We start from the raw sequence: 12,811 nt of genomic DNA, 5'->3' as shown, positions 1-12,811 counted from the left end.
GCACAAAAACAGGTTTGACTGTATATCATATTTTTAAAACAACTTATATGTATGAGGATTATTTGTTTATGGACATAAATTATCTTGAAAATGATTAATTCTACAGCTGAGATGTGATCAAAATTATATTTTAATGTATGTTGGTGTTGGTAGACTAATAACAGACCCCGAGAGAAATTTGCAGTAATTGTAGTTTGCAAACGTATAAAACTTGGGAACGGTGTGTTGGGTGTTTTTTTTTTTTTTCACTGTATCAAATTTGGAAATAGGACTAGGAAAAAGAATTTGACAAGATTTAAATCCTGGAAAAATATAATTAATTTATTGCATTTTTCAAAAAATGATTATTTTTGTGTATTTTATTTTGTGTTATCCTGTACTAAGCTATTTAATTAATTTGTTAAATTTTACTAATTTCTGATTTACATAATATGTATGAAAATCATTATTATTGTGTTTTATCGTGTAGTATTAAGCTATTATATTAATTTGTTAAATTGCACTAACTTCAGTTTTTATATAATACTTTAACCCCCTAGTATGACTAAGGTTCATGCAATAAAGAATTGAATTGAATGAAAAACTGATTACTGAAGCTGCTATAATATTTGGATGTTGCAGCATTCAGCTCTTATTTCAATTTCAGGATTATTTATCAATGGACTGATGCTATTGAAGAATCTTTACAGATATTTTTGACTACAATATTCATACAGTTGCTACCTTTCTGTAATTTAAATAAAACAGTTTCATATGAAGAGCAAAATGTTGATTCTTATTTAGTTTTCACATTAGCAATTATCTGTTTTTCCGTTGCCAATGTACTGTTGACAGTTAGTAGTAAACATACGATTGTTGTGAATATTACACAGGCTGTAATAAAAACATTAAACAGAAATTAGATTTCTAATTTCTAATAAACATTACTGTTATATTTTCATAATGTGTGTATTAATGATGATTGCAAAAAGTTATTAATTTGAAACTTGTCTTTGTAGAAACTTAAAAATGTTTTATTAAAGTTAATGTTCCTTTTGAATATTCTGAACACACACAAATATTTAATTCTGTATTAATGATGATAATTATTTATTTAGGTGTTCGTACAGAAAGTGGTATTCGTCATAAAGGTATGGAAGGATTTGAAACTGAAGGTGTCAGAGGTCTTAAAGCTTTGGGTGTAAGAGAATTTCCTATAGAATGGCATTTCTTGCCTGCTCAGTCACACAATCTAATTCTCAGGTAAGAATAATTATATTAGAAGACAGTTTTGTCTTATTCAGAATTTGAAAAGACTAAAATAGTAGCATAAATCAAAAATGCATTATTTATTTTTCTAATAAACTTAAAGAAGATTTATATTGTATAATGAATGACATAAATTAAGAAACAAAATTTGGTGAATTTTTGATGATGTGTTTACTTTATTATTGTTTAAACCAGTAGTTCCCAAACTGTTCTGATTCTTGGTGCCTTGCTAAATCCAGTTTTTCCCAATCCACCCTATGTCAAATTCTAACAAGTAAAATTTGCAAAATAGTAAATTAGCCAATAATTTTTTTAATTAAAGAGTTAGGATGTTAAGTAAAAAATAAATAAAACATGTATTTAAGATAACAAAAAAATGTAATTGAACAAATTCAATTAATTATAATTAGTGGGATGGATGAGCCTGTTGATCACTGCACATTTCTCAAATCTTGGAATCAAACTGGACACAACCACCTTCATTTCTTTCTCCACATTGATTCTCGTGCAATACTTAGTTTTTATCAAAGCCACAGCCGAAAACCCAGCTTCACACAAATAAGTTGTTGCAAATGGAATTAAAATTCTCTGCGCTCTACCACTCAGAAGAGGATATTCATCTTTTACTGATATCCAAAATTCAGTTAATTGCATGCTGCTAAATTTTGTTTTCAACATATTGTCGCAAGACATCTCAATAAGATTCTCTTCTTCTGCAGCAGTAAATTCAGATGGAGCACTGGCATTAAATGGATCTTGAATCTATGCAAATTCATTATCATTTTGAAAATATTTCTGAAACCAAGTGATAAGCTGTGATAAATGTTCTTCAAAAATGGATTTCATACCCCGAGAGAAATCAACTCCACTGGAGGTAAAACACTGTTGGAACAAGGAGAAACGTTCGTTTCCTCCCTCTTCATTTGCTTTTATTTTCTATAGTTTTAATTTTTATATGAAAGCTGAAATTTTCTCAATCAACTTTAAAAGGTGCATGTTGCTTCTCTGCTTTGAAAAGCTGAATGCTTGGAAGAGATTCCGAGCATTCAGCTTTTCAAAAATATCACATAAGTATGCTAGTTTTACAAAAATTCTTCATTTATAAGATTTTCAGCATGCTTTTGGTCTTACTCTTTAAGAAAAATATAAATTTTCTATTGCAATTCAATTGTACGAGACAAAACATTACCACGAGAGCTATCATGTAGTGCTGTAGAACAGCATAGATGTATGCTTGGATCCCATATCCTCACATAGTTTTTTGAAAAATCTTGTCTTCATACCCTAAAGCCTGGATCAATGTAGAACTCAGATATTTTGATGCGAATACTTCCCTGTGAATAACACAGTGGGTCCACAGTGCATCAGGGGCTTTGCTTCAAATAACTGCTTGCAATCCTCCATAACAGCCAGACAGAATAAGCACCATCAATACAAATACCAATGCATTTGGTCCTCTTGAAATTATTTTCAGATATAAAAGTATCAAGGATCTCAGACAAGTCTTGAGCCTTAGCACCAGCAGTGATACTTTTACAAAAGAGAAGGCCTTCTACAATGTTATTACTATCTATAAACCGTACATAGCAAATCAAGTGAGTATCGTTATTATTATCTGTGGCCTCATCCAGTTGCAACCCAAATTCCTTTCCTCTTATTTTTTCAATTAACTGATCATTGAGGTCCTCCACTAAATGGTGTATTCTGCAACTGATGGTGTTATTGGACAAAGGCACTTTTGAAAGCTGCTTCCCAGCAGGCACACTAATCATAATGTTTACCATATCTACAACAGCTGGTAGAATGAGTTTTCCTGCAATAGTATGAGGCTTCTTACATTTTGCAATTTTATGTGCCATCTTGTAAGATGTTAGCAAAGCATTACTTGTATTAAGTATGCCTGCTTATAAAAAGTACCCTTTTCTTGATTTAACTCTTTTAACTTTCTAGTAGTCATGAGATTTAATAACCATGCTAGGATGTGATTGGTTTCTAAATGGTGTTTCAACTTGGTTTCATGCACTCTGGTGCCAAAATTTTCATACACACTACACTGTGGCCTCCCTTCACCATTGACTAATGTCGATGTAAAACCAAAGTCCAAATAACTGTCAATATTTTTGATATTTACACTTCTTCATACTCTTGCTGCTGGTTGACAGTGTGCCCTCTTTACTTTCACTCTAATAATGTTTATTACTATTTAGTAAACACCTATCCATTTTTAAAAATGCATACAAGAAGAAATACTTAAAAATCTTCACTTGACTTACGACAATATTCAGTTGATACAATCTCAGGAAACTAATTTAACACTGAAATCACGTGAAACTGACAGCTATTTATATACGAATACAAAGTACTGAGAAAGTTTGACAAACTACTAAAACAATTAAGAAATTTATTGCAGACTGCTATCTGGTAAACATTTGTAGATGCTTCTGCAAACAGTTATTACTAAATGAGTTAATGGTTTGCACCAGGTCTGTTAGATGTCATGTCTTATCACATTGAATTGAAAATGGAAGTCAAATTATTAAAATTTTATAATATTTTGTGGCATCCCTATGAGGAACCCATGGTGCTCTAGGGAGCTGTGGCACACTTTGGGAACCACTGGTTTAAACCATATAGAGTTTGGACATAAGTGGAAAGGGAAAACATTCATTGTCATTTAACCTGTCAATATAGCGAAACCATTGAGATCTGTTTTTGAAAATGTTCTAACTTTTTAATTGAAAATGGTGTTGCATTATTTATATTTTCTACAGTTACTAGTAATAATGAAGGTAATGAAGTGGTATATTTGGAATTATATGGATTTCAATATTCTGAGATTGACTATTCTTGAAAGAAAGTCCTTTTAAAGAAATTTCTGAATAGAACTATTAAAATAGTTTTAATTCTATTCAGAACTTTAAATAACAATTTGTTTTTTTTTGTTTTTTTTTAAGAATTAAAAAATTTTATGAATGGCAAAATTATTTTTAAAATAAAAATCATTTAAGCATTCTGTTTGTGTATTCTAATATGTACAAATAAATAACACAAAATAAAAAATCTTTAATGTTATTTTATATATGCCAAATTTGTAATAAATCTATAAGCATGAAAGCAGACAATTAGAGCAGCACATGGTTTAAGGATCAACAGAAAACAATAATTGTTTACCAGCTATCTTGAAAGTTCAACTTAATTGAAATAAGTGTAGCCATTTTTAAAATAAACAATATTTTTAATAATTTTTCGTATATAACAAAAATTAAATTTGATAATAGCAAGGTTGAGGCCGAAGTTTTAAATGCAAACACATGTACGTCAGACATTCAGCGTCATTTTCCTGTAAGCCTAGAAGTTTGACAATGGCATTTGGAATATCGAGGATGATTCCACTGACTTTCCAAACACCATTGTCAAACTTTCAGGCTTACAGGAAAATGGCGCTGAACGTCTGACGTACACGTTTTCACATTTAAAACTTTGGCCTCAACCTCGCTATTATGTCTAAATATTAAACTTCTAAGGAAGTATCTTATCCAAAACAAATTCTTTAAAATTTTATTTATTTGTTTTACCTTTAAACTTCTTAGTTTTAATATTTAAATTGTCTGTGTGTTTTATTTTTATTTATAAATTTATTAGATAAATTTTCTGGTATGTTCTAAACTTAGTATTTTGCCTTCTTTCAAAATTTGCAAAAACAATCAGTTTTTGTTACAAAATATTTTATTTCAATTAAAATTTATGTTATAATATACTATTTAAAATCAAAGCCAAATGATTGCAGGCTTATACCAATATAATCCAGCAATCATTTAGCTTTAGTATATGTCTATCAGGATTGGATGTTTTATATTTGTCTGTTTAAAATCTGTAGTTATATAATGTATTGACTATGAAAACTTTAAAGATGCTATTAAATGGTGTAATGTATAGAGCAACACCATTTAATTTTTTCTATTTTTCAGTTTACTGTAGAGTTATTGTATGTTTTGAGGATGATATTTGTGATGTGTTTTAATTTTCTATAGATCATTAAATTTATTATTACTGCACTTTTTTGTGCAATAAAAAATAAATACTATATATAAAAATTATAAATTATTTTCTGTTAATGTTTGATTGGTTTTTAACTTGTAGTTTGGGGGAAGAGAACTGACATCCGAAATGACTGCAGAAAACTTAAAAAAACAAATGACTCCTCAAGAATGGGAGAAAATTTACAGCATGAGTCAAGACAAGAATTTATATAACAATTTACTAAACAGTTTATTTCCAACTATTCATGGTAAAATTTTACAGATTATTATTTAAACATTAAATATGTTAAATATATATTTAGTAGATATATAATTTAAACAATATAATGTATAACAAGAATTGTGTTATTTCTGGTTATTTCTTCATTACTTTTTAGTAAGATTTTTCTTAGTATAGGTATTAACTGCATACCACTTTATTAAAGTATATCTTTAAAATAATTGAAAAATGATTTATAAGAGAGGATTAAAAATTTGCTTTACAGGAAATGAAGAAATTAAAAGAGGAATTTTATTGATGTTATTTGGTGGTGTGCCAAAAAAGACAATAGAACATACAACACTTCGTGGTGATATTAATATATGTATTGTTGGAGATCCAAGTACTGCTAAAAGTCAATTTTTGAAGTGAGTATAAACTTAATGTGTAATATTTTAGTTCATTTAAAAGAAATATGTATTTTTACAACATTTATGTAAAATTTTTTTTATAAATGAATCTTTTAGAGATATTTTTATTCAGTACATTTATTATTTTAGGTTAGGATTATAAGTTTCCAATGTTTATCAATTTTTGTCTAATATTTGTTTATTAATAATAATAATAATGTGTGTGTGTATATATTTATATACACATTATTATTATCTTATAATATAATCAAGATAGATTGATAATAATAATGACCGCAGAGCCCAAACAGTTAGGAGTTGAAAGCTGAAATTTGGTACACAGTTAGGGTATGCAATGTGAATGCTCACTAAGAAGATATTTTTGGAAATTCTCCCTGCAGGGAAGAGGGAGAGGGTTAAGGATTACCCTGAAGAACTCTGCTTCTACTGTACTATTTCAGATGCAGTTTTTTGCATTTTTGTAGGAAATCGAACATATTTTTAGACTTTTCTAAAAATTCTCTAATTAGTCTTGGAATAAAGGGACCTAATTCTTACATCTGGTGAAAATGGGTAAGATTGGCTATAATCTAATAATTTTAATCTTTACTATTGTTACTTTTTGCCCAAGCAACACCAGACTCATCTGCTAGTAACTAAATAAAATAAAAGATAACATTTGAACTTGACTCCTTCCATATTGGAACAATGAAGTGTAACTCTTCTGTTCTTTCTGTTTTCTAATTAATGTTGTATTCAAGATGAGGTTATGAATTCCAGAAATATTTAAGACTGATGAATTTTTTAGTTACTATCTTGCATTTATTTTTTAAGTTTTTTTGGCTACATTGAAGTTATTTATCTTAATTTATTTTTATATTAGATGTTTATTTTTATTTAAATTTATCATTCATATTTTTGAATAATTGATATATTTTATTTAATGAAAAATTTGAATAAAATAATAATTTTAGTTAACTTTTAATAACATTTAATAACATAATTTTAGTTAACTTTTAATAACATTTAACTTTTTCAGACAGGTTGCAGATTTTTCTCCTCGTGCTATTTATACAAGTGGAAAGGCATCTAGTGCTGCCGGTCTTACTGCTGCTGTTGTGAGGGATGAAGAATCTCAAGAATTTGTTATAGAAGCAGGAGCTTTGATGTTAGCTGATAATGTAAGTGTTAACATCTCTATGACTTAAATAAGTATAAAAGTTGCTAACATATATCAATACCTTCTAATAATCAGAGATTTTTATTAAATTTACATTAAAAATATTATTGTATATCATTACATTCTTCAGAAGTTCTAATTTTTGTTTTTGTAGCTATGCTAAGCCTTCTCTTAGCATTTATTGAAAATAGAATAAAAATTATTTTTGCACATTGTCAGATAATTGTATAAAAAATAGTTTAATGTTTTAATAAATTTTTACAAAACAAATTAGTTTTGTTATAGATATCCATAGATTTATAATGAGATTAATTAATAAATATACATTTGGATATATAGTTTGAATTTCTTAAAGATTGTACTTTATTCAAATTATATAAATGATGAACTGAAGATGAGATAAAATGTCTCAGAAAATGTTCAGTCATAAATAAATTTACACACTTCAGTATTTAGTTGATTCTTACTAATAAATGTATTAGTAAATAAACTGAGAATAATTATTAAAATAATCAAATTCCTAAGTTTAGATACTAAAATTATAAGTGTTTCAATAGAAGAATTTTTTTATTATGCTTTCATTTTTAATGAGCACCAAAAAGTAAACTTGATAGATCTGAAGACTGATTAATGTAACTGTACAAAAGCACAATAGATTTTCTCAGTGTAATTATGTGTAGTATACTACTAGTTATTTTAGAACTTTTTGAAATTAAGATATCAAAATGCTCTTTAATTATATAAATAATATTTATTTTAATTTTGTAACATTTATATGTAACTGATAGTATCATTACTGATTTTTCAGTAATTTATGTAATTACAATTTAATAACTTTTCTTCATAACGACACTAAAAATCAAATCAGTTTCCAGTAATTATGATATAAGTCAATTTGTGTCAAAATCTGTATTATTATTATTATTGTAATAGTGTTGTAAAAAATATATTTATCTAAAATGATAAATTATAACAAAATTAATATTATAATTTTATAACAAATTTAAAAATTTAGCTTTTAAATGTTGAATTTTTGTAATTAGGGTGTCTGCTGTATAGATGAGTTTGATAAAATGGATCCACGTGATCAAGTTGCAATTCATGAAGCAATGGAACAACAAACAATATCTATTACTAAAGCTGGTGTTAAGGTAATAAAATTACTTCTTATTTTAGTATAAGAGATTTAGAAATATTCCAAATAATGGAATTGTCTGAAATTTACAAAAGGTATATTTAGTATTAAACATTTTTACACAGAATAAATATACAGTTTGTAAAAATATATATTGTCAGATAATTGTATAAAAAATAGTTTAATGTTTTAATAAATTTTTGTGTGTTTATTCTTATATAACATTATTTATTAGTGATATACAAATGATGTATACAGTTTAACCCGATTATAATGTCATCAGATGTAACGACAACCTTAATATAACGTCAAAGTTTTGTTGGTCCCATGATTTTACTATACTAGATAATGTTAAAAAACTCACTTGTAACGACATAAAAACCTGTTTTAACGTCATATTTAAAGCACTCCCAGATTAACAAGATTAGATTACAAATTTTATTTAACAAAGAAAATAACATGTGTACTACGTATTCTGTTTCTAGTGTCAGAGTCCACTTCCTAGAACGACTGTACTCTCACCACCTGACTTTGATGGGGTCACATCTTTACACGACGTGACGATCTGGTTTGTTCGCATAGTTACTCATGTTGTACAGTAGTTTAGCACCAAATCAGTTGAAATGGCTAGCTTAAAAAGGAAAGTGTTAACATTAGACTGCAAAGTAGAAATAATTAAAGCAGTTGAAAGTGGAAGAAAAAAGGCAGATGAATGTAGAGACTTTGGTTTAGCAAATTCTACTGTGCACACAATAATAAAAAACAGAGAGAAAATTTTGAAAAGTTTTCAAGATGGCAAGAGACAAGTGAAAAAAATTATGTGAAAAAGCCAATATTGATGTTGCTCTAATTAAATGGTTTAACCAATGCAGAAGTTCCAACTTACCACTAAATGGACCGATACTAATGGAATTTGGATGACTATTAGGCAATACTAACTTTAAATGTTCTAATGGATGGCTAGACCGTTTTAAACAAAGACATGGCATAAATTTTGGGAAAGTGTGTGGAGAAGCAAAAAGTGTAAATTTACTAGACGTTGAAAACTGGTTAAGAGATGTGTGGCCTAAATTAAGGAGGGAATATGCAGATGAAGACATTTATAATGCAGATGAAACCAGGATATTTTACAAACTTTTACCAGACAAAACATTTAAATTTAAAAACGAAAAGTGTGTTGGTGGAAAACTTGTGAAAGATAGGATAACAGCTTTTGTTTGCGCTAATATGGCTGGTACAGACAAAAGAAAACTTCTTGTAATAGGAAAATCAAAAAATCCAAGATGTTTTAAAAACATAAAAACACTACCAGTAAATTACAAAGCCAACAAAAAGTCATGGATGACATCTGAGATTTTTGAAGAAGAAATTTGAAAATGGGATAGAGAACTTATTGGTAAACGAAAAAAGTTTTACTCCTTGTTGATAATTGCCTAGCACATCCAATTTTAGAAAATTTAAAGAGCATTAAACTCTTATTCCTTCCTCCGAATTGTACTAGGGTACTTCAGCCAATGGATCAAGGAATTATAAGAAGCCTTAAATCTCATTTCAGAAAAATTCTTTTACAAAAAATTATTACAAATATGGAAGATAATAATAAAATGGCAATTTCTTTATTAGATGCAGTTGATTTTTTGGAAAAATCTTGGTGTAAGGTTAGTTCGCTAATAATAGCAAACTGTTTTTGCCATGCAAAATTGTGTAATAGTCAAACAGCTATTACATTTATAAATGAGGACGACGACATTCTTCTATCAGAATTAATTAAAACACTTCAAAGTTCAGAAAACTCAAATTTTTGTCATCTGCTGCTACTGAATATGAGAGTGTAGATGAAGATTTAATAACATCCAAATTTTATACAGATGCAGATATTGTTGAGCAAATTAAATCTTCAGACGAAAAAAATCTGGATGATGATGAAGACGAGACATCAGACAGAGAAAATGCAGTGCTGTCAACCAGGGAAGCATGTAACTCAATAAGATTATTGAAAATGTTTTATAGGTCTCGGAAAACTTCATCGGAAATAAAGAACAAAGTCTATGATTTAGAAAGTGATATTGATAAACAATTTTTAGGTGAAAAATGCCTACAATCTAAAATAACTGACTTTTTTTTAAGTGAATATTGTTATTGTGTCTTTTTAATTGGCATACATTAGTTTAACCTTTTTGTTGCCTTTTAATTCAACATTATTCTGAAAACCGGAAGTGCCGCCATTATCAAAACTTAAGACAAATAGAAATTTCTTATAAAAGGTATTTTTTGAAATTTTTAATTACATTGATGTAAACTTAGACATAATAATGTAAAAAGAGTTGATTTAAACATTTAGTTTGCACTTTTATTATTATTATTCTAAATTATTATTACTGTAATAGATATGATATACTGTATTATCATTAAAAAATAATTTTACGCTAATACATACAATGTTAAATTATAATTGATTTTATATTAGATTCTTAAACATACTTGGTACTTTTTATGGGACTGAAATTATGACCTCTCAGATAACAACACTCGGTTATAACGTCAAAAAATTTCTGGTCCCATGGATGACATTATAAACGACTTAGACTGTACTTGTATTTTTGTAGATGGTATTAACAAAGATTTAAAACATTACATATTCTTTTCAAAATTATGCAGTATTCTTTATTCTCAAAATCTCAAAGATGTGAGGTGAGAGTAATGAATAAAAAACTGGTTATTGTTTGCTGCTGCACCTAATCTGTAGTGTCCAGATTTTTGGGTGCCACAACCACTCAGTTTTTGAAAGGGACAGAGTGTAAAAAGACAAACTATGTCAGTTTTAGTGTAGTAGGCCCACTCATTGCCAAATTGTTTAGTGCCCAAATACACCCAAAAGGGTGACTAGCACCCACCAAACAATATATTTTGCACCTAGCTTTCCCCTTTTTTACATTTTCAAAGAATAGGTTGAATATGATAATTAGCTTACTCTCTTTTTTGTTGAGAGAAAAAGGGGGAAAGGAATTTTCTGGACTAAACAACTAAACCTTAGGGTTGTTTTAAGAATATAAACAGATTCACTGAAAATCTGCAACCAGTGTTTTCTTTTCTAAGAAAAGAACAATCTAGAAAATTCTGTATTGATGTCACCTTACCCTGACTTGTGAGCACAACAGTTCCAATTTCCTTTGTTCGGTGTTGGTGACATTAGAAAATGGCAAAATTGTCCACATCAAAACTGAACATTTTAGCAGATAAGTTTAAAGCTGAAGGCATATGCACAGACAGAAAAGATCTTCACTGTTCAATTTGAGATTGTGATTTTGGTTGATATGAAACACCAGGAAACGAAAAATCATGCAACACGTGAGTTCAGAAAAGCATAGAGAAGGCAAACAGAAAAGGAAGAGTTTCAAGCAGACATTTATAGGGCCCACATTTCAAAGAGGATAAGAATCTCAAAAGGCAAATAATATGTTTTATGAAGATCTAATGACTGCTCTTCTGCAGGCAAATATACCCTTATATAAGGTAAACAATCCAGCCTTTAAGTCATTTCTCCAGAAATATACAGGAAAGCTTGTCCTCGATGAGAGCACACTTAGAAAAACTATGCGAAATTAGTTTATGATCAAACCACATCTAAAATTTTGGACATTGTCAGAGACAATCCACTGGACGAAACAACAGATTTCACAAAACGGTATGTGCTGAACGTTCTTGTTGCACCTCTGACTGGATGCTATGTATACAACCAATGTTGTTCAAAATGCACCAACTTGTACAGTGTCCCAAGCTTTCAATGATGTTTGCATCAAGTTGTGGCCAAATCATGTCCAGTACGAAAAGGTTTGGCTTGTCGTTACAGATCAAGCATCTTACATGTTGTCAGCATTCTCAAATTTGAAGTGCATCTACAACAACCTAAAGCATGTGACTTGTCTTGCCCATGCCCTACACAGAGTATGTGAATGTATTCATGTAGAATATAGCAAGGCTAATGACTTCATTTTGAAAATGAAAATGGTTCTTTTCAAGTGTCAAGAAATTGGTCGCTGATCCAGTAGTGACCACAGAGCTCTACTTCATGCATTCGTACAAGTTATTGGTGGATAAAATCAATGAGCTGGAAAGATGTGGAACTGAAATGTAAGATCAGTGGAATGTTGTAAGTCAGGTGCTTGATGTACTAGATGGTTTTATCCTGGACAAACTCATATCTAGTTTATCAAAAAATCCTGATTTGAAAAATATTTTGGATTGCACTGAACTAGAATTCTGAGTAAAAAACGAAACATGCCCCCTTAGTCTTGGTCAATGTAGAAAGATCTTTTTCCCCATATAAAGACATTCTATTCTTCAAATGAGAAAACTTCACTTTTAAGAACATTGAAATGGTTACTGTTGTGAATTACAGTGTTCATCTTTATGTGTAAATTGCAATAAACAACTATGTAGCTTGTAAATATAATACTTCTTGTTGGTTTTTATCTTAATAAAACAGCATTTAAAACCACCTAAACTAGCATCCAAAAAAAGCACCAAAACACGAGCACCCAATCCTAAAAATTCTAAAAATGCATCCAAAAATCCACACCTTACAAATCTGTAAACAAC

The 12,811-nt window shown here is 29.0% G+C and overlaps 1 protein-coding gene across 1 annotated transcript in view; it reads left to right on the top strand.

Moving 5' to 3' along the window:
* Positions 1-12,811, top strand: part of LOC136985737 (DNA replication licensing factor MCM6-like) — a 48,982-nt gene that overhangs the window by 15,262 nt on the left and 20,909 nt on the right. Inside the window, 6 exon segments of the mRNA XM_067283079.1 lie at positions 1,098-1,190; positions 1,193-1,242; positions 5,389-5,536; positions 5,774-5,915; positions 6,937-7,078; positions 8,121-8,228. Coding sequence (XP_067139180.1) covers positions 1,098-1,190; positions 1,193-1,242; positions 5,389-5,536; positions 5,774-5,915; positions 6,937-7,078; positions 8,121-8,228 — 683 coding nt within the window.

Source organism: Centruroides vittatus, unplaced genomic scaffold, assembly GCF_030686945.1.
Source record: "Centruroides vittatus isolate TY-2023 unplaced genomic scaffold, ASM3068694v2 contig_976, whole genome shotgun sequence".
In the NCBI taxonomy this organism is placed as follows: domain Eukaryota; kingdom Metazoa; phylum Arthropoda; class Arachnida; order Scorpiones; family Buthidae; genus Centruroides; species Centruroides vittatus.
The sequence above is the reverse complement of the archived record's forward strand: the minus strand, read 5'-3'. Positions and strand labels throughout refer to the sequence as shown.